The sequence below is a fragment of the Elephantulus edwardii genome, unplaced genomic scaffold, assembly GCF_000299155.1.
Source record: "Elephantulus edwardii isolate Elephantulus edwardi_28Jun2011 unplaced genomic scaffold, EleEdw1.0 scaffold00047, whole genome shotgun sequence".
Taxonomy (NCBI): Eukaryota; Metazoa; Chordata; class Mammalia; order Macroscelidea; family Macroscelididae; genus Elephantulus; species Elephantulus edwardii.
Window position 1 is genome coordinate 15,359,323 of NW_006399797.1, and position 13,701 is coordinate 15,373,023.

At 38.8% G+C, this 13,701-nt stretch overlaps 1 protein-coding gene across 1 annotated transcript in view; it reads left to right on the plus strand.

The window, feature by feature from the left end:
- The window catches only part of NUP107 (nucleoporin 107kDa), a 65,612-nt gene extending 60,397 nt beyond the window's left edge, over positions 1-5,215 (plus strand). Inside the window, exons 27-28 of the mRNA XM_006886104.1 lie at positions 4,619-4,786; positions 5,108-5,215. Of these exons, the coding sequence (XP_006886166.1) occupies positions 4,619-4,786; positions 5,108-5,215 (276 nt within the window). The remainder of the gene's footprint in view (positions 1-4,618; positions 4,787-5,107) is intronic.
- The last annotated feature ends 8,486 nt before the right edge of the window (positions 5,216-13,701 follow it).

Sequence of the window (13,701 nt, forward strand, 5' to 3'; positions counted from 1 at the left end):
TCTGATGCGTAACAAGTCATTGCAAAGACCGTAGCCTGTATCAGACGCACCTTAGTCTCCACAGTGACACCATTGCTCTTCAGTACCCTGGAGAAGTCCCTAACAGCAGACTTTCCCATCGCAATACGTTTTTTGATTTCCTGGCTACTGGTGCCAAGAGTGTTGACCGTGCCATTTTGTGAAGATATATATGTATATATACCACAGCTGCTCTATCCATTTGTTTGTTGTTGGGCACCTGGGTTACTTCCATTTCTTTGCTGTTGTGAACAGTACAGCAGTAAACATGGGTGTGCATATATGTGTTTGGGTGGCAGTTCTGGTTTCTTTATTTTGTTTTTGTTTTTTATTATTTTTGTGTGCGTGTACCGTCAAATCAGATCTGACTGGTACAGGAGGAGATTGTCCCTCCTTCCTCGGCAGAGCATCTGGTAGGATCGAACTGTGCGCCTCTGGGATTGTAGTTGCAGCTCCTTGCCACTAGGCCACCAGAACTCCCCAGTTCTGGTTTCTTTAGAGTATATTCTCAGTAGTAGAACTGCTGTGTCAAGTAGTATTTCTATTTCCAGCTTTTTGAGAAAGTGCCTTACTACCTTCTCTAGTGGTTGCACCATTTTACACTCCCACCACCAGTGAATAAGGGTTCCCACTTCTCCATAGCCTCACCAGCATTTATTTTTTTCTGCTTTGTTGAATTTTGCTATTGTTACTGCAATGAGATGGTATCTCCTAGTTGTTTTGATTTACATCTCTCTTAGAGCTAGGGATTTTGAACATTTCTTCATGTGTTTGTTTGCCATCTGAATGTCTTCTATAGTGAAGTGTCTGTTCATATCCTGTGCCTATTTTGTGATTGGATTGTTTATCTTGATGTGGTGCTCAAGTATTGTATAAATTCTAGATATAAGTCCCTTATCAGACATGTCATTACCAAATATTTTTTTTCCCAGTCTGTGGCTTTCCTTTTTACCCTGTTGGAGAAGTTTTTAAAATATGTAGGGATTTGATGCTTAGAAGGTCCCATTCATCTATTTTATTCTCTCCTGGTTGTAAGTTTTTCAGGATGCTTGAAACACTATTCATGTTGTAGATTAGGGATTCTTGAGGTCTTCTAAGCTTTTCTCTGATGAAGTTTATAGTCCTTGGTTTTAGTCCTCAGTCCTTGATCCACTCTGAGTTGGCTTTTGTGTATGGTGTGATATGTGGATCCTGTTTGAGTTTTCTGTAGATAGTTTCCCAATTTTGCCAACACCATTTGTTAAAAAGGCCATTGTTTCCCCACTTATTTCATCTCCTTGTCAAAAAATCAGTTGACCATAGGTAGATGGGCTGATTTCTGGGTTCTCAGTTCTATTCCATTGATCTATGTGTTTGTCATTTTATCAGTAGCATGCTGTCTTGACCGCCACAGCAGTGTAGTAGGATTTGAAATCGAAGTGAGATGCCTTATACCTTGTTTCTCTTTTTAAGGAGTGTTTTGCTTATTCAGAGCCTCTTTCCATTCCAGATGAAATTGGAAATTTCCTTTTCCATCTCATTGAAGAATGGAATTGGTATTTGTATTGGGAACACATTGACTTTGTAGAGATAGCCTTTGGTAGAATTGTCATTTTCACTATATTGAGTCTTCTTATCTAAGCATGGTATATTATTCCATTTCTCCAGGTCTCTCTTTGTTTCTTGTAGCGATGTTTTGTAATTTTCTTTTAAAAGGTCTTTTGTGTTTCTAATTCTATTAACTCCTAATTATTTAATCTTGTGATTAGCTATTGTGTTGGGTATTGTTTTTCTTAGCTCCAGTTCTTTATTCTCTTTGTCACTGTAGAGAAATCCAGTTGATTTTTGTATTTTTATTTTATTTTATTTTATTTTATTATTGTTTGTGTACCATCAAATCAGGTCTGACAGGTACAGGAGGAAATTGCCCCTCCTTCTCCATCAGAGAGCATCTGGTGGATTCAAACCACATACGTACCTCTGGGATTACAGTGCAGCTTCTTGTCACTAGGCCACCAGAGCTCCTGATTTTTGCATTTTAATCTTGTATCCTACCACTTTGCTGAATTGGTCAACTATGTCCAGTAGTTTTCTTGCTGAGTCTTTAGAATTTTCTAAATATATTATCATATCATCTACATAGAGAGATATTTTTACCTCCTCTTTACCAATTTGGATACCTCTTACTTCCTTCTCTTATTTATTGCGATTGCTGAGACTTCTCTCATAGACTGCCTAAACTGACATAGACCAAAATTTAATGCCTGAACAGACACATTACAAAAGAAGAAATTGAAAAGTTAATAAAACACCTTCCAACCAAAAAAAAAAAAACCCTGGACCAGATGATTTTACAAGTGAATTTTATCAAACATTCAGAGAACAACAGTCACCAGTTTTACATAAGACATAAGTATTTCAGAAAATAGAAAAGGGTGCAATTCGCCCAGACTCATTCTATGAAGCAAACATATCCCTGTTACTAAAATCTGGTAAAGACAACACCAAAATAGAAAACTGTAGACCAGTATCTCTCATGAACACAGATGCAAAAAATCCTGAATAAAATCCTGGTCAGTAGAATCCAACAATACATAACAAGTGTGCAAGGATGGTTCAACATAAGAAATACAATCAGTCTAATTTATGACTTTAACAAAGCAAAGGACAAGAACCATATGATCCTATCAGTTGATACAGAAAAGGCCTTTGACAAAATCAAACACCCTTTCTTGATTAAAACACTCAACAAAATAGGAATAGAGGGGAATTTCCTCAACTTAGTAAAAAGTATATTCGCAAACCCAAGAACCAACATTGTTCTCAATGGAGAGAGAGTAAAGGCATTCCCTTTGAGAACAGGAACTAGGCAAGGATGCCCACTATCACCCCTCCTATTCAATATTGGAACAAATGTTTTTAATGGGGTTTTTGTTGTTTATTTTGTTGGGTGCCATCAAGTGAACTATGACTCGCAGTGACTCTGTGAACAACAGATCTGAAATTTACTTTGTCTTGCAACATTCTCAACATCTCTGATATACTTGAGCCCATTATAGTTGCAGTCACTGTGTCAGTCCATTTTGTTGAAGGTTTTCTTCTCTTCCTCTGACTCTCTGCCTGTGCAGCATGGTCTCCAAGGACTGGCCCCTCCTGAGAATGTGCTCAGAGTATGAGGTGAAGTTTGACCATTTTTGCAGCTAACAAGCAACTTAACTGTACTTCTTAAACAAATTGGTTTGTTCTTTTAGCAGTCCATGGGATGTTCATTCTTCTTCTCCAGTACCACAACTCAAAGACAACAGTTTTCTTCTAGCATCCTTATTCATTGTCTAACTTCCAGATGCATAGGAAGTAATCTTGGGTCAGCACACTTAACTCTTTAAACTGGCATCATTGCTCCTTAGCATTTTGGAGAGATCTTTCTCTCAATGCAGCAGGTCTTTTGATTTAACTGCTGTTACCCTAGGTTTGTAGATTTGTTTTTGAGTCTCTTACCCCAGGTTTGCAGATTTGTTCTTGATTGCTGTTCCCCTGGATTTGTTGCCTTGGATTGTGGATCCAAGTAAAATGAAATAGTTGACAATTTCAATCTTTTCCCCATCTATCTTGATGTTGCCTGTTAGCCCAGTGGTGAAGATTTTGGTTTTCTTACTTGTTGAGGTATAACTCACATTGAAGGCCATAGTCTTTGATCTTCTGCAGTGAGCATTTCAAGCTCTCTTCACTTTCTGTAAGCATGCTTGTGTCACTTGTTGGTGAGTATTCCTCAAATCCCAGTGCTACATTCTTCTTCATAAAACCCAACTTCTCGAATTATTTACTCAGCATAAAGATTGAATAGCTATGTAGAACAGATCCAACTTTGACATATATATTTCCTGATTTTAAACAATACAGTGTTCCCTTTATTCTTTTGAGACAATGGCTTCTTGATCTAAGTATAGGTTTGTATGAACATGGTTAACATGTTCTGGGATTACCATTCTTTTCAATATTATTCATAATTTCTTTTGATCCATACAACCAAATGCCTCTGCATAACTTAATCATTTATTTTGTCTTTTGCTATTTGCACTGTATTATTACAGTATATAATTCATTATTGAAAGCTAGGCCTAACATATTGCCCTTTTTCTTGGAATTTTAAGGTTTGGTTTGCCTATCTGGGTTCTTAATCCATTTTTAATTTGTATTTATGTATGGTGTTAGATGTGGATACTGTTTCTTTTTTCTATCCAAATAAATTAATTTTCCAAAGACCATTTATTGAATAAAGAGCCCTGATGGCATATATTATATTACAAGTTGGACTTCTAACCAACAGTTTGGTGATTCTAATCCATCAGCAGCTATGTTCAAAAAATGGTTGGTTTCTTCCCTCAAAGATTCCAGCCCCAGAAACTAAATAAGGCCACTGACAGTATTAGATTTAGAGAAGGTTTATTTAAAAGACTCCTTTTTCTCCTGATATTGAATGAATTTAAGCGCCCATATTAAAAATTAGTTGGCTTGGATGTGTGCATTTGCATTTTGGTTTTGTTTTAGTCCATCACTCCTCTTTTTTATATGTGTGTGTAGATTAAAGTTATTAAAATGACTACTTGATATGTGTTTGTAGGATGCTGAAGAAGACCATGAAAGGGCACATCAGATGATTTTATTGAGAAAACTTTGCCTGCCAATGTTGTGTTTTCTTCTTCATACCATATTACATAGTACTGGTCAGTATCAGGAATGTCTGCAGTTAGCAGATATGGTGTCTTCTGAGCGCCACAAATTGTATCTGGTAAGTTTTAGAGTATATGCGATTAATATGTCAATGATTGAGAATCTCTGTATTAATACTTACCATTTTGAGAGTTTTACATTCTTTAGTTGTTCTTTGCTTGATGAAATGGTCTATTTTTTAATGTTTGTGCTCAACAAGAAATACACAGACTAACTGAAGTTCCTGAATTGCCTCAGTTTACTAGCCCCTGACCACATAAATCTTAAAAAAGATCTTTTTTTTTAATCAGAATGATTAAATAACTTTAAATACATGATCTTCTTTGTTCCTATTCTTAACTTTTCCTTTTTTCCCCCTTCCCTCTTTTTTTTAAATCAGGTATTTTCTAAGGAAGAACTACGGAAATTGCTACAGAAATTAAGAGAGTCCTCTCTAATGCTTCTAGACCAGGGACTTGACCCATTAGGATATGAAATTCAGTCATAACTTATCTATTCTTTTCATCCCATTAATTTCCTTGATAAATGGAGAGTTTTTTGTAAAATAGAAATATTTGTATTTACTGGGGGTTTTTTTGTTTCAGTTTGTTTTGCATTGTCGTGGGGCTAAACATTTGTTAAATTTAGAGGTGTGAATTTTATACTTCATAGACTATTACAGCAACACTGAAAAATTACTGTATTATGTATTACCCTGTGTTTATTAATAAAAATGTGTAAAAACTAAAATTCACTCTTATAAATTTCAAGATTGGCTAGCATATGATGTTGTTGTTATGTGCCATCGAGTCGCTTGTGACTCATAACAACCCTATGTACGAGAGCCCTAAATGCCGCTCTATCCTGTGCCAACCTCGCCATCTCAAACACACTCATTCCCACCACCCCAATCACAGAATCGATCCATTTCATCAAGGGTCTTCCTCTCCTGCGCCGTCCCTCCACTCTCCCAAACATGATGTCCCTCTCCAAGGACCAGTCCCTCCTTGCAACATGCCCAAAGTATGTCACACGAAGCTTCAGAATACTTGACTCTTAGGAGCCTTCCGGCTTCACCTTCTCTAGGACAAACCTGTTTGTTCTCCTAGCAGTCCATGGTATATTCAACACTATTCTCCAGAACCACAGCTCATAAAATGTCTTTATTTTCCTAATTTTTTTTCATGTAATTTTAAGTTATTTCATATCTTAAAATTCTAAAGAGGCTAGAAAGTAAGTTCATTTTCAGCCCAGGCACATATTACTTCATTTTTCATAAAAGTTAGTGTTTTGTTATAGTTAAAATCAATATGACAATATTTTAAAAATATTAAGCTGTCTTCTTTATTTTGAGTACATTTCTAGTTTATTGCCTCTGATTCATCAAACTTAAATTAATGGGGCATATAATAACTTTGCATAGTATCTGTTACACAATAAGTATTGAATAAATCATAGGGTTCAAAATCAGTAAGTACACTGATGTTGTTGGTAAGTCCCATCGACTCAAGTATGACTCAGACCAACCCTATGAACAACAGATCTGAACCCTGTCCTTTCCTATCCCGTCCTTACCATCCCCGATACACTTGAGCCCATTGACACACTCGTGTCAATCCATCTCATTGAGGGTCTTCTTCTCATTCTCTGAGCCTCTACCTTTGTAAGCATGATTTTCTCCTCCAAGGAATAGCCTCTCCAAGTAGCATGTCCAGCGTGTGTTAGACAAAGTTGCACCATCCTTGCCTCCAAAGAGCACTCTTGTGCTCTCTCTAAGACATATTTATTCTTTTGGCAATTCATTGAATATTCAGTACTCTCTGAAACACCAAAACTCAAAGGCATCAATTCTTTTCCTGTCCAGCTCTCAGATTCATTGTCCAGCTCTCAGATGCATAGCAGGTCATTGGAAAGACTATGGCTTGAATCAGGAGCATCTTTAAATTGAAATCATTATTTTGTCATTAAACTGAAATCATTACTTTTTAGTATTTTGGAAAGGTTCCTGACAGCAGACTTTCCCCTTGTTATATGTCTCCTGATATCCTGACTCCTGGTACCAAGGGAGTTGATTGTGGATCCACGTAAGATGAAATCATTGGCAATTTCTATCTTTTCCATCTATCATGATGTTGCCTATTGGTCTAGTGGTGAGGATTTGTTTTCTTAATGTTGAGATGTAATCCATATTAAGGACTGCAGTTCTTGATCCTCTGCAGCAAGCACCTGAGTTCCTTCTCTGTTTTAGCAAGCAAAGTTGTGTCATCTTCGTAAAGCAGATTCTCAGATGCTTTGCTCAGCATACGGATTGAATAAGAAAAGACAAAATACCCTTTCCAGCAGTGACCTCTGCATGCCAGCATACCTCCTGCAAAGGATCTCCTTCATCCCTCTCCAGGAGAAGAGGAAACACAAGAAGCAGCACCTGGTGCAGAGTCTGAATTCCTATTTCATGGATGTGAAATGTCCAGGATGCTATAAAATCACCATGGTCTTCAGCCATGCACAAACACTAGTTTTGTGTGTTGGCTGCTCCACTGTTCTCTGTCAGACTACAGGAGGAAAAGCCAGGCTTACAGAAGGATGCCCCTTCAGATGGAAGCAGCATTAAGAAAGAAAAAAAAATCAAGATGAATGGAAATTATCTCAATAAACAGAATTTTGGATATTTTTTTAAAAGGACAAAACAAAGTATTATAATGGAACATGCAAAGAACTGGAGTTGGAGAATAAAAAAGAACTCATTTGGCATTTCTCAAGTTGAAAGAACTGAAAAACCTCAAGTTGTAATACTGGGGGACGCTATGGCGGAAAAGCTTGAATGATTCAGGAAGCTTCTAAAGAAAATGGAATACACAGAGTCACTATACCAAAAAAGAAAAAAAATGGTCACCCCTTAAATGTTTCAGGAATCACCATATGATCAAGAGCCAGTGGTGATCAGGGAAGTAGTTCAGGCTGCTTTGAAGGCATTTATAAAAAAATAAGGCCCTAAGAATCTATGGGATAATATAAAATATTGACGTGTTCCAAGTAACAGATGCAGCACTTGACATACTCACCAGTCTGTTTAGAAGAGAGCTACCCAGCCAATTGACCTGAAGAGATACAGATTTGTCCCCATTCCTAAGAAAGTTGATGGAACAGAATGTGGAAATTACCAAATTATGTCATTGATATCATATGCCAACAAAATACTGCTGAAGATCATTCAAAAACAAAACAGTACCTTGATAGGGAACTGCCTTCAAGTTCAGCCTGGGTTTAGAAGACGTGACACCAAGGATATCATTGCTGATGTCACATGGATCCTGGCTAAAAGCAGAGAATACCAGAAGAAATGTCTACTTGTGTTTTATTGACTGTGCGAAGGCATTTACTGTGAATCATAACAAACTATGGTTGACATTGAGAAGAGGAATTTCAGAATTTACCTGAAACCTGGACCTGGACTGAGAAACTCTTGTCTGAACAGAGCAAAGGGGTGCTGCATAGTTTCAAATCAGGAAAGGTGTGCACCAGGGCTGTATCCTGTCTCCATACTTGTTCATACTGAAGGGTTGCTTTTAAAATTGCAAATATCTGAATAGAAAGAAGTTATTTCCAGCTTACAGATCTTAGAGGAAATGTCATTTGGGCTGAAAAGTAAGCAACACTATGGAGCAAAGCATATAAAGTTATGTAAATAGGGACATTAAATAAAGCCTAGAAATGAATATAAGCTATCCTTGTTTATGGATCAGCATATGGACTGGAACCATAGGGCTTAGAAGTGAGAAATAGCAGAAGAGAATGATTTAGGTTTGTAAACTGGCTAATCATCTACAGAAACTTGTTAAATAAATACAGACTCGAGTCCTGGGAATATCCCATTCTTGCAGCTCTTGTCAGTCTGTCTCCTGAAGGATCTTTTTCCTGGCCCTTTACCACATAAAATGTTTTTCCAGGGGTTGACTCCTTCCTGATAACACATACGGAATATGTGAGTTAAAGTCTCCGAGGGGCACTCTGGATGCACTTCTTCCAAGACAGATTAACTTTTTGTTTTGGCAGTTCATGGACTATTTGCAGGGTTTTGCAGCACTGAAATTAAAGGGCATCAGTTCTTCAGTCTTCCTCATTCATTCATTCATTCATTCGTCAACTTTCACGTGCATATTCTTATGCAACAGGAAGTGCAGAGTGGCCCTGGAGCATAAATTAGAAGTTCTTTAATTTCTAAATCATCATATAAACTAGCAATGAACATCAAAATTAAAAATACAAGCACTGAACAAAATACTTGTGTAAAAATTATAAAATGTTGATGAAAGAAACCAAAGATCTAAATAAACAGACATATCACATTAGTTGATTGGAAAATTGGATATAAGAAAGATTGCAACTGATAAGCAGTAGGAAATCTGTTTCTTAAATACCCTGTAATAGTTTGAAACATCTTTCCAACTATACCTTCAGTGAAAGGACTTCTTTTGCAACTAACAGAAGAGTAGTAAACTCTTAATTAATGGAAACTAACTTTTCATAACACCCAGTGCTAATAGGGTGTTCTGGTGGCCTACTCAACAGGTAGTTGGACTGCTAAACTAAGGGGCCAAACCTTTCTCGTCAAAATCCACCAACTGCTTCACAGGAGAAAGACAATCTTCTCCAGTGCAGTTTACAGCCTCTGAAACCAGCTGGAGGATTAGCTGTTTCTAGAGTTAAGTATAAAGCCAGCATTGTTTCTATAGTATTTTAAAAAGAAAAAAACAGCAGAAAAACTAAGGCAAGCTTCCTTATCAAACTGAAAACCTCTGTTAATGTTTTCCTGTCAGCCCTGCAATCTATACCCAAGAATCGTTCCCTTTTGGATAATGCCAAGCTACTACTCAACTTTGGCACAAGTAGACGAGTTTATCTGGGGCATAATCACAACACCTGGACTAGGGGAGATGCTGTGGAAGTTCTCTCACATCCTGCCCTGCAACTCCTCTATATAAGGCCCCACAGCCTTCCAGATGGGGAACAGATTTGGGGAGCTTCTACACAATGTCTCCTCTATAGTGATAACCTGCTCTTTTCCACTCCAACTCTTGTCCAAACCCAGGATTAGTCTTCTGGCTACAGATTAACAGAGCTAGTTTTCCAGTAGCAACCTTTCTCTCCAAATTTACATACCAGTTTAACAATTTTTATCTAAATCCCAGCAAGATTTTTAAAAATATGTTACCATATATGCATATATATGGGGGCGCAGTCCATAGCAGGTTGTGCTGCTGAGTCAGTGTCTATGAAACAGCCAGAATCTCTGAGGGAGAAACATGGACAGTCTCCTCCAGTATGACTTACAGTCCCAGAAACCAATGAAGGAAATGACTCAGGGAAGCTCAACATCAAGAAGAAAATGATTGTCACCACTGAATTGGCAGCACCATGATGGATGGAGAAGAGATGAGGTTGACAGTTAACAGCTTGCTCGGCTCCACAATCAACACTCTTGGCACTAGCAGTTAGGAAATCAAAAGACCGATTGCATTGGGAAAATCTGCTGGCAGGGACCTCTCCAAAGTACTAAGAAGCAATTACATCAGCCTAGAGACTAATGTACACCTGATCCAGGCCATGGTCTTCACAATATCCTGCTGTGCATCAGAGAGCTGGACAATGACTAAGGATGACAGAAGAATTGAGGTGTTTGAATTATGCTGGAGAAGAGTCTTGAACATACCATGGACTGCCAAGAAAACAATTAGGTCTGTCTTGGAGAGGGTAAAACCAAGTTTCTCCTTGGAGGCTAGGATTCTGAAGCTCTGTCTTACATACATTGGGCATGTGGCCAGGAGTGACTGATTCTTGGAGAAGGACTTCATGCTTGCAAAAGTGGAGGGAAGCACATAAGAGGGAGAACCCCAGATAAGACAGATTGATAAAGTAACTAGGGCCATAGGGGTAGGTGTATTAGAGTCAAGCTGTCTTAGGACATGGCAGGCTTCAGAGCTATTGTACCATAGGGTTCTTAAGGGGCACAGGCACATAACAACAACAGTCTTACAGGCATGCAAAGGAATTAGAATAAAACCGTTTTGAAAAAAGAATAGAGAAGAATTAATCTACCTGATTTAAAGACAACCTCACTCAACATGCATTGCTTTCAAGTCAGAACAGACTCATAGCTGACCTCCCAGCAGGTTTTCAGAGGTTTTAAATCACACATGAAGGGATTTCTAGCTTCCTTCAAGCAAATGGAATTGAATCAATTGCTGCTAGCTTGGCTCTCCCTAAAGACTTAATAGCTGTGCAACCAAGGCTGTCTGCAGGAAGTGCGATCAGGGTGCTGCTTAGAGGCAAGGATGGTGAAACTTCTTACACACTTTGAGCACATTGTCAGAAGGGGCCAGTATTTTGGGAAAGGACATCATCATGGGAAAGGTGGAGGGTTAGAGAAAGAGGGAGACCCCCAAGATGGATTGACACAGTGAATGTAACAATCGGCTTTTTGCATATGAGATTGTGAGGATGATGCAGGAAGGGCAGGCAAAGTTCACACACATTCATAGGCTACTATCAGTCATATAGATGGCATCTACAAGAACAGGGTTGGTAGAGGGATAGGAAATTAAACGACTGGAACAGAAGAGGACTTATAAATCCACCCAAGTACAGACAACACTTTCACAAAATAGAAAATGAATGGATTTTTCTTTCAAAGAAGGAAAGAGGCTTCTCAGCAAATGAGGCTGGAGCAATTGCATATCTATATGCAAAAAACTATTAAACTGAGATATAAGTAGCATGTTATGTTCCATTGAGTGGACTGCGACTCATAGTGACCCTATGGTACAATAGCTCTGAATCCTGCCCTACCCTTAGCTAGTCTCACTCCTATACACCTATACCCCCATTACCCAGTTACTGTGTCAGTCCATCTCATCCAGTGTCTTCCTCTCCTGGGCTGTCTCTCCACCCCTCAAAGCATGATGACCTTCTCCAAGACTGATCCCTCTTAGTAGCATACCCAAAGTATGTGAGATAGACCTTCAAAATCCTTGCTTCCAAGGAGCAGCTTGGTTTCATCCTCTCTAGGATAGACCTGTTTGTTCTCTTGGGCAGTCCATGGTTTTTTCAGTGCTTTTCTCTAGCATCACAACTCAAAGGCATTGAATCTTCTTCTATCACCCTTAGTCATTGTCCAGCTCTCTGATAAGTTCCACTCTCTGTCAGGTCACCTTTCTTTGGAATGCAAACAAATATAGATCTCTTCCAGTCAATTGGCCAGGTGATTGTCCTCCAGATTTCTTGGCATAACTTGGTGAGCACGTCCAAACCAGTGTCTGTTGAAATATGACTTGGTGACAGAAATGAAGTTGGAATTGGCAAAAAACAAGGCTCTTCATTTCTGTCACCAAGTCTATGTTTTCCAACCACTGATCCTTCTCTGTTCCCAACTGTTGCATTCCAGTCACCCATTATTATAATGCTTCTTGATTGCATGTTCGATCAGTTTCTGACTGCAAAAGTTGGTAGAAATTTTTTATTTCGTCCTCTTTGGCTCTGGTTTTTGGTGCATACATTTGAACAATACCATTGATAACACATGCAAGCATGATTCTGCTGAAGATTATCCCAAAACGACTGGAACAGCACATCAACAGAGAAATGCCTGAGGTGTAGGCTGGACTTTGAAGAGGCTGTGGTACTAGGGATATTATAGCTAATGTCAGATGAATATTGGCTGAAAGCAGAGAGTACCAGAGGAATGTCTATCTGTATTTCATTGACTATGCAAACGCATTTGACTGTATGGATCACAACAAACTATGGCTGACTCGGAGAAGAATGGGAATCTCGGAACACTTGATTGGGTTTATATGAAGAATATACTTGGACCAAGAGGCAGTCATCACAACAGACCAAGGAAACACTGCATGGTTCAAAATTGGGAAGGGTGTATACCAGGGATATGTCTTATCTCCATACCTTTTCAATCTGTATGCAGAACAGGTTGTCTGGGAGGCTGGGCTCTGTCAGGAGAAATATTACAATAATATTGGAGGTAGACTCATCAACAATCTGCATTATGCAGATGACACAACCCTGCTAGTTGAAACTAAGGAAGACCTGAAGCACTTGCTGCAGGTCAAGGACTATAGACTTCAGTATGGATTGAAGCTCAACAGCAAGAAAACATTAATTCTTACCATTGAGCCAATTTGTCAGTCTCATGATAGATGGTGAAGAGACTGAGATTGTTAACAGCTTTAGTTTGCTTGGCTCCATAATCAACACTCTTGGTACCAGCATCCAGGAAATAAAAAGACAAATTGCATTAGGAAAGTCTACTGTCAGAGACCTTTCCAAATTACTGCAGAGCAATGGTGTCAGTCTGGAGACTAAGGTGTGCCTGATCCAGACCATGGTCTTTGCAATTGCTTACTGTGCATCGGAAAGCTGGACAATGACTAGATGATAGAAGGAGAGTTGAGCCTTTGAACTGTGGTGCTGGAGAAGAGTATTGAATATATCATGGACTGCTAGAAGAACAAACAGGCATTTCCTAGAAAGGATGAGACCAGGCTGTGCCTTGGAGGCAGAATTCTAAAGCTTCGTCTGAAATACTTTGGACATGTTACAAGGTGAGACCAGTCCTTGGAGAGGGACATCATGCTTCGGAGGGTGGAGGGACAGCGCAGGAGAGGAAGACCCTCGATGAGATGATTAAGTGGGGTAATAGGGCTAAATGTGTCAGAGACACAGGTTGGCTCAGGATAGAGCACGGTTTGGGGCTGTTGTACATAGAGTTGCTATGAGTCACAGGCAACTTGATGGCACATAAAGCAACAATAGCATGATATTGTTTGAAAATTTCCACACTGTTGGATCACCATTTTTTGAATGGGTACATTTAGCCAGATATTTGCTTAAAATGGTTCAGGTTTATTGTAAAACTAAGAAAAAGATATTGGAGAAATTCTTCACAATCTAGAACAAAGCAGAGTTCTGAGCCCTGACTTA